We start from the raw sequence: 16298 nt of genomic DNA, 5'->3' as shown, positions 1-16298 counted from the left end.
TGGAATGTTGCTACTCTTTGGGATCCCAGAATCTTGTTACTCTCTGAGATTCCGGAATCTTACTATTCTTTGAGATTCTGTATGGAATGTTGCTACTCTTTGGGATCCTAGAATCTTGTTACTCTCTGAGATTCCGGAATCTTGCTATACTTTGAGATTCTGTATGGAATGTTGCTACTCTTTGGGATCCCAAAATCTTGTTACTTTCTGAGATTCCGGAATCTTGCTATTCTTTGAGATTCTGTATGGAATGTTGCTACTCTTTGGGATCCCAGAATCTTGTTACTCTCTGAGATTCCGGAATCTTGCTATTCTTTGAGATTCTGTATGGAATGTTGCTGCTCTTTGGGATCCCAGAATCTTGTTACTCTCTGAGTATCTTGCTATACTTTGAGATTCTGTATGGAATGTTGCTGCTCTTTGGGATCCCAGAATCTTGTTACTCTCTGAGATTCCGGAATCTTGCTATTCTTTGAGATTCTGTATGGAATGTTGCTACCCTTTGGGATCCTAGAATCTTGTTACTCTCTGAGATGCCGGAATCTTGCTATTCTTTGAGATTCTGTATGGAATGTTGCTACTCTTTGGGTTTTTGCCAGGTACTAGGGACTTGGATTGGCCACCGTGAGAATGGGCTACCGGGCTTGATGGACCATTGGTCTGACCCAGTAAGGCTATTCGTATGTTTTTAAGTTCTAGGCTATCCAAAATTAATTTGCATGAAATAAATTTGCACACACATGAGACTATATGCAAGGTTATCAGCAGTGCTGAAAGGATTTTTGCACTTGGCTCTGGTACAGGGAATTGTTCAACAGGGAAAAGAAAACGTGGAAAGAAATGAACTGTAACTATGTGAACTAGAGAATGACACGGTGACAAAATTCATCACCGTTCCCGTCCCCGCGGATAACCACGGGAACCATCTTCATGTCATTCTTTAAGGAGAGAGGAAAAAAATCAGAGTATAATTGGGCACAACCACTGACCCGCAAGCTTTGCTTTGAAGAATGCTGGTGTAGAAGGACCGAGGTTGAAACAGACACTACAGAATGACAGTCTCTGGTATCCAGAGCAGATATTGTGATGTCATAATGCCTCATTCCACCAGTGCCTAAGTGCCAATCACATCAGTGATGTCACAATGGCTTCATTATCCTTGGCTCACATAAGAATCAGAGTATAAATGGCCACAACCACTGACCCGCAAGCTTTGCTTTGAAGAATGCTGGTGTAGAAGGACCGAGGTTGAAACAGACACTAGAAAATGACATGGGATTATTTCCCGCGGTTATCCGCGGGGACGGGAACGGTGATGAATTTTGTCACCGTGCCATTCTCTAATGTGAACCTTCTTCATGCTGTGGGCAGTTTCCCTCCTGTTTTGTGCTATGTCTAAAACCCTGGTTGTATGCCATTGGTACATTATTCTGTAGCAAGCCTCAGTCATCTGCAGTCTTAGTCCTCCTGGGCTGAATACCAGATGTCACATTGTGATAACCACCTGCCTTCCTTCATGTCCATGCCTGGCAGATGATTAAGAATGAAGGATACCTGTATATCAGCCTTTTTCAGTATCAGTTCATGAATAAACCCACAGGACAGAAGGTCCTGTACCACGCAGCCTCCCATCAGAAGGCTGATGAAATGGGATGCTCTTACTTTTAGGAGTCCTGGGATCACCCAAAAGAATTGGTTTGGTACAGGGCATGCCTGATGACCTGGTAACTTGGTGCTCACCTGCTACTTCAGCTCGACCAGATTGTGGAGGAACAGAAAACGAACCACCTTCCCTTCCGTATTGCATTTTTATGTGCTTGTGAAAATCAATTATTTATGAAGTGACTGGGAAAGAAAATGTGAGTCTCTCTCCCAAACAGCATTTTCCACGGTGCATTTTACGGGCTGACAGGCGGTTACAGAGTTTGTTTGGCAAGTCACTTTCTGTTTTCCTAAACTAATTGGATATGAATGGATTTAAATGGCTCTGGAAGTCAACGATAAAACATTATGTTCTCATTAGCCGAAATAATGCCATTTCCTCCCGCCTGAGCTGGAGAACTGTATGCATGCAAATGAGATTTATCCATTGGTGGCATTTGGAAGGTTGGCTCGCATGGCAAAGAGATGCCGGTCCATGTTTAATGCAGCACGTGGGTAATCAGGCACCCGGCTTCTTTACGTTAACATACAGCTCCTGTCTGTGACACACAGCCCCTAGCCATTAATAAAGATAACATAGCATAAGATCAAACAGTATATTTTGATAATGTGAGCATATTAGTAATAAATATTAATATAGTATAGATAAGGTAATGGGAAATCCTACTTAATGCCAAGTTTATCCCTGCAAAAAAAAAAAAAAATCTTAAATAGGTGAGAGCGCATAATAAATTCAACCACAGCATTCAGGAATGAATAACTAGCTGATATAATTATTCCCTTCACTTTGCATCTTGATAGGTCTCATAAAAACATAGGGAGAAAGGAGTGTAATACCACATAGTTATCTGACACAAAAGAAATGGAAAGAAAAGGGAAAAATAATTAGAAGAATAATTGGAGCTTATATAGCACTTATTATTCATACTGGAATGCGGTGTGCGTTATAATGTAGTCCTACGGCTACAGTTATGCAGCAGCCCCAGGAGTGGATGGCATGGCAGAACAGATCTGGCATCTGGAGTAAAAGAAGGCTTCTAAATGAGAGAGAAGAAAAGGAGCCGTTTAAACATTTGACTTCTATGCTTAAAGGCATTTTGTCTCACTTTACAAAGAGGCTGTGATAGAAAGCCCATAGAAACTTGTGTCTGTTTTACAGAAAATGGAAAAGGGCCACTCTAGACAGTGGCATAGTGAGGTTAGGAAGCGCCTGGGGAGGTGGTGTCCTCCCTGCACCCTCCTCTCTCTCCACCATGCTTTCCACGCCCCCCCCCACTCCACATTTGTGGTCTCCCTTTCCTCCACGTACCTCGGTAAATCTTCGCCAGTGCGAGCAGCTTCTTCAGCATGCTGTTCATTCCAGTGTTAGGTTTCCCTCTGATGTTACTTCCTGTCCCTGTGACCCGGAAGTGATTCAGAGGGGAACCAGGAACAGGCAGGAGAAGTTGCTCGCACTAGCGAAGATCTACAGAGGTATGGTGTGGTGAAGTGGGGTGGAGAGGGGCCATCACCCCCTTCGAGACAGAGCCTGGGGTGGTCTGTACTCCCACCTCCCCTTACTACGCCACTGACTCTAGAGCAGTGTTTTTCAACCTTTTTACACCTATGGACCGGCAGAAGTAAAAAAATTATTCTGTGAACCGGCGGTTGAAGAACACTCTGCTAAGTTGTGGGCCAGACCCCGCCCATCTCTACCCAATCTCCACCCAAGACCCCGCCCCCATAATAGTACTAATTACAACTTGCACGTCCCGTGCCTCATCTGGAATCCTTCCCTCTGACGTTGCAACGTCAGAGAGAAGGCTTCCGGTTCAGGCGCAGGATGCCCGTAGGAGCCGCTGCCCGTGGCTCGAAGATAACGCCACATCGATCGCACTGTGGACCGGCGGTTGAAGAACACTGTTTTGGGCCTGATGCATGTGCTGGCCCTATGGACCGGCAGGAAATTTCTGTGGACCGGCACTGGTCCATGGACCGGTGGTTGAAGAACACTGCTCTAGAGAATCACTGTACTACAGTCAAAGGCATCTAGAAAGAGACTAGGATAGGAAGCTCATAGAAATTTGGGTCCATTGCCCTTAGTAACATATTGGGAAATTCTTAAAATGGTGCCTTAAGTTAGGTGCTAATTCTGCATCCAACTTTTGGCCCAGAAACGCGTTCTAATGGATGCAAGGTGCCGAAATGGGTCTATAATGGCAGATCAATGCGAAAATACATTTACACGACCAGTTAAAGGATAGCACCTAATTGTATCCACACACACACAATGTCATAGTAAGGGGGGGGGAGGGGTGAACCACCCTGGGCAAAGTCTTCTCTTTTCCGACACCTACATAAGAACATAAGAAATGCCTCTGCTGGGTCAGACCCGAGGTCCATCGTGCCCAGCAGTCCGCTCACACGGTGGCCCAGCAGGTCCAGGACCTGTGCAGTAATCCTCTATCTATACCCCTCTATCCTCTTTTCCAGTAGGAATTTGTCTAATCCTTTCTTGAACCCCAGTACCGTACTCTGCCCAATCACGTCCTCTGGAAGCGCATTCCAGGTGTCCACCACACGTTGGGTAAAAAAGAACTTCCTAGTATTTGTTTTGAATCTGTCTCCTATCAACTTTTCCGAGTGCCCTCTTGTTCTTTTATTATTCGAAAGTTTGAAGAATCTGTCCCTCTCTACTCTCTCTATGCCCTTCATGATCTTATAAGTCTCTATCATATCCCCTCTAAGTCTCCTCTTCTCCAGGGAAAAGAGACCCAGCTTCTCCAATCTCTCAGCATATGACAGGTTTTCCATACCTTTTATCAGACGTGTCGCTCTCCTCTGAACCCTCTTGACTAATGCCATATTCTTCTTAAGGTACGGCGACCAATATTAGACGCAGTACTCCAAATGCGGGCGCACCATTGCCCGATACACCTGTACTCCTTTTCGCCCCCATATCTCTTTGGCTCTTCGCCAGTGCAAATAGCAACTCCAAACTGCTGCTCCCGCCGGCCTTGACTCTCCCTCCGAAGTCACTCTCCAGTCATCTTGGAGTCATCTTTGATTTTGACCTCTCATTTTCAACGCACATCCAACAAACTGTTAAGGCCTGTTTCTTCTACCTCAACAACATTACCAAAATTCACCCCTTCCTCTCTGAGCACACTACCCGGACCCTTGTCCACACTCTCATAAGCTCACGCTTAGATTAATGCAATCTACTTCTAACTGGTTTCCTGCAGTGCTGCCTCTCTGCCCCTGTAATCTGTGCAAAACTCTGGTGCACGACTCATCTTCTACCAACCTCGTTATACTCATGTCACTTCACTGGCTCCCTATCCGCCTTTGCATACAGTTCAAGCTCCTATTGCTGACCTACAAGTGTGTTCAAACCATGTCCTAGTCCCATCCAAAGCATGCCTTCAACACATCCCCTTGAGATTTAGATGTATAGAAAACTGTCTAAATTATGGGTTTTGAAAGTAGCAATTTGGATGTTTTAGCATGAAAATCATCCAAATGACACATTATGCCATTTTTGGACCGTTTTCTCTTTTGAAAATTAACCCCATAGTGTATTCAATGTGTTTTCCTTGAACCTTGACACATTGGCGAAGTCTTCAGTGCCACTGAGCTCTTGGCTCAGTGAATTCTGGGATTTCACTAATTAAGGCCTCCTTTAATTAAGCTGCATTAGGGTTTTTTTATCACTGTCGCTGCGGTAAAAGCTCCAACGCTCATAGGAATTCTATGAGTGTTGCTGCTTTTATTGCAGTGGCCTATGATAAAAACCCTTAATGCAGTTTGATCAAAGGGGGCCTTAATTAGTGAAATCCCATTGCTCGATTCACAGGAGTGCCAGCCTATTGAAAAATAGAGTACTCGGAATTGTCTTGAATTTCAGGCAGAAGTTTCTTCTGCAATAGGATGTTTTTTGGGTTATTTGAAAAAAATATTGGAGGTTCTGGTTTTGTCCGGACATGGTACATGTTAGGATCTCAAGCCTGAGACATGAGCCAGAGTATAATTAATATTGTGTCACACCAGTTTTCAAACTGGATACACAGAGGGGCCTAATCGAAAGGGACATCTAAGTCCGTTTGCGTCCAACTCGCAAGTCATCCAAAGTAAAAAAACAGCCTAGGACACATTTTCGAAAAATACGTCCAAAATTTTTTTTGTTTCGAAAATCATCTAATTATATGTCCTGCCGATCTGATCGTCCAAGCCACCAAATTGTCCATCTTTATACTACATTTCTGTCCAACTTTTCGTCCAAGTCAAAAACGCCTAAAACAAGTCCTGTTGGACGTGGGAGGAGTCTGCAAAGTGATGGTCTGAACACCAGACATGGCACCTAAATAGTGGGGTACCTTACAGTGCACTGCTGTGAACTTCACAAAAAGGGTGCCATGTCTTCTCACTACAGCTCCCTTATAGGTCATGGTGAGCCCCCCAAACCACCTCCAGAATCCCCTAGATCCACTTATCTACCACCCTAATAGCCCTTATGGCTGCAGGAGCCACTTATATGCCAGTACAAGAGGGTTTTGGGGGTGTATAGAGGAGTGCACATGTTTAAGTATCAATGCAGTAATTACAGGGGCTTATGGGTATGGGTCCTCCTCTCCATAAGTCCCTAACCCACCCTCAAGACGGCTTAAGCCGCCTCTGTGCTGGACTACTAGGCTTTCCTATTCCAGGCGGTCAGGTGATGATGGTCTGGAAGTTGAATTTTAAAGGTGTGATTAATATTTTTATGGGGTGGGGGGGTCGGTGATCACTGGGTAGTGTGTGGGGGAGGTCTGTTGTATGTGTTTTCCGTGCTTATCTGGTGACTTTAGGTGTGCTTTTGTGACTTAGATCATGTTTTACATGGTCTAAGTCGCAACGTCCAAGTTCCGTCGATCGTGGGCTGTATAACTTTCGGTTATACATGCTGTACGACTAAGTCTAAGCCTGCCCACGTCCCGCCCAACTCCCGCCCTCAACACTCCTCCCGAAACACCCCGTTTAGCTTTGGTCGTTCAGCGGCACTATGAAGGCCTAGGTCGTTTAGAAATACGTCCAAAACCCGTTTTTATTATCGGCACTTGGACGTATTTGGGAAATGTTCGTCCAAGTGCCGACTTAGGCCGGTTTTTGGACGTTTATCTCTTTCGATTATAAGCCCCACAGGTGCTAAGTCTGTGACTAGGTTCACCTGTGGACATGGCACTGGCTTTCCCGAAGGAGGGACACGTATATTTCCCCTTTGAAAACTGCCTCAAGTATTAGTATCCTGCAGATGTTGGCAACTGCTTTTTTTCTGTGGGTAATTTTTTGTGAAAATAACAAAGGAAAATCTGAGAGGCACAGGTGCCACATCGATAAAACACCAACTAAATAGCAGAGTATGAGCCATAAAATGTATAATTTAAAAAGTACAATTTTATTAAAAACATGAAAAATATATAAAGAAATGATCACATAAAACCCAACATGGACATATTTTGGCTTATGTCTACAGGAGGAGCAAACAGCAAGATTATCAAATCCTCAAATCGTCAGTAAGTGAAAACTGTGTCCCTTAATCAAGCTTTAACCCATTGGTAATGTTACTACTATTACGATCCATCCAGTCATGTCCGACCCTTGGATACTCTGTAGACCAGTCCTCGCCCTGCTTCCCTGTTTTCCATGGCTTCTTTCAATTGCTTGATGTTCATTCCTGTGTCATTCTTTTTTTTTAAAAATTCTTTATTGATTTTCATACTACAAATACGCAACAAATAAATCACATATATGTACCTTATCTAATAAGCGCAGCAAACTTACAAATATTACTGGAACAAATAAATGCACCCTTCCCCCCCCTTTCCAGCTAATATACAAAAAAAAGATCAAAACCTTTATGAAACCACTCATAAAATCCCTGGACCAATTCCATTCCCTTTCCTTAACCTTCCCTCCCCCCCCCCCAAGGATGTGTATGTTTACTTGTTTATAAAATAAATTAAATTAAATTATTCCTCTTTACAATATTTAGTCAATGGCTCCCACACCTCTACAAAATTCTTAAATCGTCCCTGTTGTACGGCCATGCAACAATCCATTTTATATGTATAACACAGGGATTCCCACCAGAATGTGTAGTTCAACCTACAAACATCACAGGGTAGATTATTCACTGTACATGTTGCCATGAGTCAGTGGCTAACTCCATAAGAGGCTACTTAAATGTATAATTGAAGGTTGTCACATACATGTGAAAAAACCTTTATGAAACAACTCTGTTGTGTCCAGTTTTAGTAAGTTTTCAAGTTTTATTCAAAATTTGATACACCGCTCATCAGATTTCTGAGTGGCGTACATATTTAAAACTATAAATTTGGGTGACAGACAATATGACAAACTAACGTGCAATAATGATAGGCATAAGGTGTAAGAAATACAAGTCAAATAGGATAGGGGTTGAACGATGAGGAGGATCCTGTCTGTAAACAGAATTTTGAGTGAAGGAAAAAAAAGTCAGAAATTAAAGGCATCCTTGAATAAAAATGTTTTAAATTTGCCTTTGAAACGTTCTAACGTTGTTTCTTCTCGTAATTCTAGGGGCATTTTGTTCCAAAATGTAGGTGCTGTAACAGAGAAAATTGTTGTCCATGTTAAACTTAGAAGACGAATTGATGGAACAGTTAAGAGGCGTTGGGAATGCGACCTGAGAGTTCTAGACGCAATATACAGGATTTTGGATACTATTCAAGAATTCTGGGAGGTTAGAATTACGTGTTTTGAAAGCCAGAGAAATTACTTTATATAGGTGCCTCTTTTGTCTGGAAAACCTTTACATAAAGCAATGAGATATTTTGCATAATGTTATCTGCATAGGAAGCACTTTGGAACAACGGCTGCCATTCTCAATGATGGACAGAGAAGGCTACTTGCCCTTTGTGTACGTGTGATAGGAAGACTACACATCTGCTGGCAGTAATTTACATGCAGAGTGGACTGCTTCATTAAGACTTTCATTAAGATGGTAATGTTTAATGTTTCCTGGAAAAAATTAGGTTTTTTTTTTTTGGTTGCTCAATTACATAATTAAAGTCAAGGGATTAGGAGAAGATTGCAAAGTGCTTACTTAGTGAGAAGAAAGTTTAATGGTAAAAGTTGTAAATAACTGTGACCTGGAAGACCTTGCCTTTGATACTAAGACCAGCACAGCTACAGAGTGTAAGGTGCAGAAGCTAAGAACTTTCATGGTGGACCAAATATTATATAGACCTATAATTTAATGGTGTTGGTACTAGAGAGTTGTGCGGGGACAGAAATCCCATCCATTCCCGCCCGTCCCCGCCAGGATCCTCTCCATCCCCACCCGTCCCTGCCAGGTTCCTCTCCGTCCCCACTCGTCCCCGTCAGGATCCTCTCCGTCTCCACCCATCCCCACAAGGAATTACCTCCATCCCCACCGGTCCCCATAAAAAGCAGCAATTACTTCTGACATGATCATCAATTCCACAGTTTCTTTTGTTTGCGCTGCTGTTTTCCTTGTGGAATCTCTTTGGTGGAACCCTTTTTTTGTTTTCTGTTCAGGTAATTAACTTATAAACCCCCGCTTTTACTAAGGCTGACGTGTCCATTATATTATATGGACGAACCCTGCTTCCAAAGCCTTCCATCCCCGTGGGAGTCCCGTTGGCTGGAGGGGGGTCCCCGTGGGAGTCCCGTGGGTTAGGAGGGATTCCCGCAATCCCGTTCCCGTGCAGACCTCTAGTTGGTACAGCATCTTTCTATGTTCCATAGGGGTCTTTGAAAATTGGTCTAAAATGTCTAATGGGTCAGTTGGTCTAAACAAAATAGGAGACAAGACGCTGATGCAAAAATCTGTGTCATTTTTTTGTATGAAAAAACTACAGCAAGAGACAGAAATGAAAGATTAACACACAAATTTTATAAACACATATATGACTGAAGAAAGTTAATATGAGAAAGTTAAAAAAGCATGAAAGTTTGTCAATATTGTTCTAAAATGCAGATTGTGGGCAATGCCACATAGAAAATCCTGAATATTGTAGGAGGCTCCCTATGCAAAAATGGACAAAATATTATCTTTACAGTTGAATGCCTTAATTGCATTAACCCCCTTTATATACCTATATCTTAAAATACCTAACAGACCTCGGCGGTGCTACTGTGTGTATAGCGTTTGAACCCACAGACCGATAGCACCAAGATCATCATCGATCTCCAATATTCTTTACTATATTTTTTTGTATATATATTATATTTTTTAAATATTTTTTAAAATATTTATATAATATTCACTTTAAACGTTTAAATACTACTAAATAATATTTAAACTACTAAAGTGAATATTATATATATATTTAAAAAATATACAAAAAATTGTGACCCGGCAGACGCTGTGCCTGCCGAGGTCCCGGTGAGAGTAGGCAAGAGGGGAGGTAGAAAGCCCAGGGAAGGTACACCGAAAGCCCGCCCTGGATACTATATTGATGACTCGGAGCCTACTAGTTTGCCAGAATTAGAGACTGAGACTGAGAAGTCCTGTGATCCACTAGAGGGAGCCGGTAGGCCCAAGAACTTGTCAAGGGGCAGATATTCAGGTCGCCACCGGGGGAGCCCAAGAGCTGGGTATGTGCCTGCTGACTCAGCTAGATCAGGGAGTGTCCCTGGTCTAGAAAAGGCAGCAGTTTGGGAGAAGCAATTAGGCAAGCTAGGGAGAAGGTTCAGGTTCCTCTCCCAGGATGATTCCCCTGGTCCAGGCAGAGGTGAGAGCAGTACACCCATGGAGGTAACTGAGTCTCGTGACTCACCGAATCTGCAAGCATTGGATGAAGAAACCCCCATGGAATTGCAAGGGAGTTTGCCTGAACAGTTTACTGAAAATCCTGAACCAATGGAGGTTGGGTTAACTACCAGGTGCCAGGAATGACATGTTTGCACTGTGAGTTTTTGTTTGGACTTTCTTTTGAACGCTGCATTTTTTTTTTGTATGGTGAAGCTTTGAATCTGAGAGTGTTTATTAAGTGGGTGAGGTTTGCAAACAGCCAGGGAGCAAATTTTGATACTGTGTGAAAAACTGTTTTGTAAAGCAAACCTAAGACACTCTTGATTTTCCCAGCAGTGCTACTAAGGCTGTTGGAGGCTTCTGTTTATGAACTGTGATTTTGCTGTTGATATTTTGTTTTTGCCTGATGATTCTTTTGGCAAGGATCATTATCCATTGTGCTTGTGACAGCCTTGACTTTATTTTTGAGAGTAAAATTTATGCTATTATACAACTGAGGTTGTGAGGTTTTTTTTAAAGTCCCTCTTGTCAGTCCAATCCTGCAGGGTGATTCCAGGCCGGGTCACACGTCAGTGTACTTCCTATGTGTAGCCACTAGTAGTGCTATTGAGTCCCGGTCCCGGGCTGCAGGGTGGTCACAAAATATAATAGAGAATATTGGAGATCGATGACGATCTTGGTGCTATCAGTCTGTGGGTTCAAACACTATACACACAGTAGCACCGCCGAGGTCTGTAAGGTACTATCTTAAGATATGCATATATAAAGTGAGTAATTGTTATTATCTTAAGAAAGTTAACATAGAAGTTACTGCCTAGACTATATGCGCATTGATTACATTAAAGCATGTGGTGTACATATTGTCACTACTGATTTTTAAAAACGTGATCAGCTAAATGACAAATGTATGACTTCACATCTTTATAATTTTTAGACCAATTGTCCATTAGGTGAATTAATGTTTAGACAAAGCAGCTGGTTTTTATAAACGATATTGCTGAAGGGTTGTCCGGTAAGATTTGCCTCTTTGCAGATATACCAAAATCTCTAATAGAGTAGACACCCAGGATGGTGTGAATAACATGAAGAAAGACCTGGCGAAACTTGAAGAATTGTCTGAAATTTGGCAGCTAAAATTTAATGCTAAGGAATGCAAGGTCATGCATTTGGGCTGTAAAACCCCGAGAGAACGGTACAGATTAGGGAGTGAAGAGCTTATGTGCACGACAGAAGACCAGGACTTGGGTGTGATTGTATGTGGATGATCTTAAGGTGGCCAAACAGGTTGAAAAGGTGATAGCGAAAGCTAGAAGGATGCTAGGTTGCATAGGGAGAGGTATAGCCAGTAGGAAAAAGGAGGTATTGATGCCCCTATATAAGATTTTGAAGAGACCTCATTTAGAATATTGTGTACAGTTCTGGAGGCCGCACCTTCAAAAAGATATAAAAAGGATGGAGTCGGTCCAGAGGAAGGCTACTAAAATGGTATGTGGTCTTCATTATAGGGTGTATGGGGACAGACTTAAAGATCTCAATCTGTATACTTTGGAGGAAATGCGGGAGAGGGGAGATATGATAGAGATGTTTAAATATCTATGTAATGTAAATGCACTTGAGTCGAGTCTCTTTAATTTGAAAGGAAACTCTGCAATGAGAGGGCATAGGATGAAGTTAAGAGGTAGGCTCCGGAGTAATCTAAGAAAATACTTTTTTACAGAAAGGGTGATTGATGCATGGAACAGTCTCCCAGAAGAAGTGGTGGAGATAGAGACTGTGTCTGAATTCAAAAGGGCTTGGGATAGGAACGTGGGATCTCTCGGAGAGACAAAGAGATAATGGTTATTGTGGATGGGCCATTTGACCTTTATCTGCCATCATGTTTCGTCAGCCGTAAGCCCAAGGTCATAATGCCGTTGTACAGATCCATAGTAAGACCCCCCCATCTGGAATACTGTGTAAAATTCTGGAGGCCGCATTATCAAAAAGATGTGCGGAGAGTTGAGTCGGTTCAGCGAATGGCCACCAGGATGGTCTCAGGACTCGAGGATCTCCCGTATGAGGAACGGCTGGGTAAGTTGCAGCTGTACTCACTCGAGGAGCGCAGAGAGAGGGGAGACATGATCGAGACGTTCAAAAATGTCACAGGCCGTATCGAGGTGGAAGAGGATCTCTTTTTCCTTAAAGGACCCACAGAAACAAGAGGGCATCCGTTGAAAATCAGGGGTGGGAAATTTCATGGCGACACCAGAAAATATTTCTTCACCGAAAGGGTGGTTGACCACTGGAATAGTCTTCCACTACAGGTAATTGAGGCCAGCAGCGTGCCAGATTTTAAGAAAAGATGGGAGTGGCATGTGGGATCTCTTCATGGAGGTAGTTAGGAGGTGGACCATTAGGGTGGGCAGTCTAGATGGGCCGTGGCCCTTTTCTGCCGTCATGTTCTATGTTTCTATTTGGCATGTGGGATCTCTTCATGGAGGTAGTTAGGGGGTGGGCCATTAGGGTGGGCAGACTACATGGGCCGTGGCCCTTTTCTGCCGTCATGTTCTATGTTTCTATGTTTTTAGTAAGGGCAGCTTGATGTTGGTACCAGGAAAAAACATGAAAAGCAAACTTTCCCAGCAGTAGTTTAGTGAATTTCCATCTCTGAAACATTGAACATGCTACAATGTGCAGACGATGCATCTGTTGTTCTTTCCTCAGTTCTTAGTTCTTCAGATGTCTAGCTTTCATTTAAAGACAACATTTTCAAAGCACCATTGTGTTAGCTGACAGATCATTTAAGACCTACTCAAAGTCACTGTATGTTCTGAAGACTGCATATATATTAATACAACCCTGCTTAGGGCACCAAGGGAAAGGAGGCTCCACAGACCTTTGTCTCCTAGCTTCATGACTTTAACTCTTTCACTGCCCATACCCATTATCCAAGACCAATTTCATTGTTTTTCTAATCATTATAAATACAGTATACAGCAGTGGTCTCAAAATCAAACCCTTTGCAGGGCCACATTTTGGATTTGTAGGTACTTGGAGGGCCTCAGAAAAAAAATAGTTAATGTCATATTAAAGAAATGACAATTTTGTATGAGGTAAAACTCTTTATAGTTTATAAATCTTTCATTTGGCTAAGTCTTAATAATAATATTGTCATTCATAGCTAAAGAGACATATGATCAAGAAACGGTTTTATTTTACTTTTTTGATTATTATAAACATACCGAGGGCCTCAAAATAGACCACTGGTATACAGTAAATGATGTTTTGTTTCATATAATAATGATATTTCTCAGCTCTTATTGAGTCTTAAAGTGTTTTCAGTTAAGCAATGGAGGGGCCGAAGGGCACCTTTGATGGGCAGTGCTTAGGGCATCAGTTGGCCTTAATCTGGCCCTGCATTAATAGACAAAATGTAGCCAGTGAGTTGAGAAGGGAGAGGGAGAGGGAATTTTAAATGCTGGGGTTTCTCCAGCTAACTCCAAAAGTTACTTAGACAAACTGATCTACATGGTAAGAATTACATCATATATCATCTAATATAATAAAAGCCTAAGCACGCATAAGCACTCTTACCAGCGTGTTCCCGTTTTCCATGCACTATAGGTCCCTGCAGGTAGGAGTGCGCATGCGCACTTCCATGCATATCTCTCTCTCTCCCAAGGCGGATGTCGGCTTCAGGCAGCGCGGAGGCTGTCGGCTGCGGCGTCTGTCGGCGTCTGCAGGCCGCGGCGGCTGTCGGCGCCTGCAGGCCGCGGTGGCTTGAGGTGGATGTCGGTGGAGGGCAGACGCGAGGTAAGGGGTGCTGCTGGACAGGGGAAGAGACGGGGGGGGGGGGAGAAAAAGGAAGGGATGCCTACTGCTGGATGGGGGGAGCAGGAAAAAGGTGCTAGGGGGGAAGAAAAAGGAAGGGAGGCCTACTGCTGGACGGGGGAGCAGGAAAGAGGTTCTGATGGACAGGGGAAGAGACGGGGGGGGAGAAAAAGGAAGGGAGGCCTACTGCTGGACAGGGGGACAGGAAAGAGGTGCTGCTGGACAGGGGGGAGATTAAATAAAGGGAGAAGGGCTGCTGCTGGATAAGGGGAGTAGTGAAGGGGTGGTGATGGACACAGGGAAGGTAAAAGGAAGGGAAAATGGGTGGACAGCCGAGGAAAAAGAAAGACAGAAATACAGAAAGCGGCTAAGGAGAGAGAGAAAAAAAAATAAAGACAGACACACATACATATATTCTAGCACCCGTTAATGTAACGGACTATAAGACTAGTCAAATTATTTTGGTTGCCAATACAAGCAAAGATAAAGTTTAAGCTTTGTGTGATGGTTTTTAATATTCTATATGGCCAAGGACCACCATATCTGCTGGAATTAATCTTTTTATTAGCAGTTTTACCTTCAGTTTCCCTCCCCAAAACAAATTATGTCACTTACTCAATGGAATGCATCTTTTAATTTTCACGAACCTCCATTCAGGAATGATCTACCATTTTTAATTAGATCAGAATTTCGATATTAACATTTTTAGGAAGCTATTGAAAGCATTTTTATTTAAGAAATTTTTATCTTGAAATTAGATAATCATTTGTGTTTATTGTATTTTAAGGAATTTACTTGCATTACACTAGAAACATAGAAACATAGAAACATAGAAGATGACGGCAGAAAAGGGCCACAGCCCATCAAGTCTGCCCACTACAACAACCCTACCCCCTTGAATTTACCCCCCTAGAGATCCCACATGTGTATCCCATTTCCTTTTAAAATCCTTCACGCTGCTGGCCTGAATCACCTGAGGTGGAAGTTCATTCCAACGATCGACCACCCTTTCGGTGAAGAAGAACTTCCTGGTGTCGCCATGAAATTTCCCACCCCTGATTTTCAGCGAATGGCCTCTTGTGGCAGAGGGGCCCTTAAAAAAGAAGATATCATCCTCCACCTCAATACGGCCGGTGATATATTTAAACGTCTCTATCATGTCTCCTCTCTCTCTACGTTCTTCAAGTGAATATAGCTGCAATTTATTCAGCCTTTCTTCATACGGGAGGTCTTTGAGTCCCGAGACCATTTTGGTGGCCATTCTTTGAACCGACTCAACTCTCAGCACATCCTTTTGGTAATGTGGCCTCCAGAATTGTACACAATACTCCAGATGAGGCCTCACCATGGATCTGTACAATGGCATTATAACTTCGGGCTTCCGGCTGATAAAACTTCTTCGGATGCATCCCATCATTTGTCTTGCCTTTGATGAAGCCTTCTCCACTTGATTGGCAGTCTTCATGTCTTCGCTAATGATCACCCCCAAATCACGTTCCGCCTTGGTCCTAACTAAGGTTTCACCATTTAGTGTGTAAGTTTTGCATGGATTCCTGCTGCCGAGGTGCATGACCTTACATTTTCTAGCATTGAAGTTTAGCTGCCAAGTCGAGGACCAATGTTCCAATAGAAGTAGGTCCTGCGTCATACTGTCTGGTAAAGTGTTCTCACTTACTATGTTGCATAGTTTGGCGTCATCGGCGAATAATATTTACCCTGAAGCCCCTGAGTCAGATCTCCCACAAATATGTTGAAGAGGATCGGGCCCAAGACCGAGCCCTGAGGCACTCCACTGATCACCTCCGACGTTTTTGAAGGGGCACCATTTACCACCACTCTCTGAAGTCTACTGTTTAGCCAATCACCGACCCATGTAGTTAACGTCTCTCCCAGTCCCATTGATTTCATCTTGTTCAATAGTCTGCGGTGCGGAACGCTATCAAAAGCTTTACTAAAGTCCAAGTAAACGACGTCCAGGGACTCACCCACATCCAGTTTCCTTGTTATCCAGTCAAAGAAACTACCGTAATCAGATTGGATTGGCAGGACC

The 16298-nt window shown here is 43.1% G+C and overlaps 1 protein-coding gene across 6 annotated transcripts in view; it reads left to right on the top strand.

The window, feature by feature from the left end:
* The window catches only part of MRPL22 (mitochondrial ribosomal protein L22), a 147721-nt gene that overhangs the window by 105426 nt on the left and 25997 nt on the right, over nucleotides 1-16298 (top strand). Inside the window, exon 8 of one of the 6 annotated variants that reach the window (XR_004537507.1) lies at nucleotides 8239-8401. The exons of 4 other annotated variants lie outside the window; for them this stretch is intronic. Coding sequence is in view for 1 of the 2 variants with exons in the window: in XM_033927578.1 (XP_033783469.1) it covers nucleotides 8239-8261 (23 nt within the window). In the remaining variant the exon portion in view is untranslated. Of the gene's footprint in view, nucleotides 1-8238; nucleotides 8549-16298 lie in introns of those variants that run through there. One more of the 6 variants, XM_033927578.1, reaches the window with a different exon arrangement.

This window comes from Geotrypetes seraphini, chromosome 18, assembly GCF_902459505.1.
Source record: "Geotrypetes seraphini chromosome 18, aGeoSer1.1, whole genome shotgun sequence".
NCBI classification, from domain to species: domain Eukaryota; kingdom Metazoa; phylum Chordata; class Amphibia; order Gymnophiona; family Dermophiidae; genus Geotrypetes; species Geotrypetes seraphini.
Note: the sequence above shows the minus strand (reverse complement) of the source record. Positions and strands in the feature narration are given on the sequence as shown.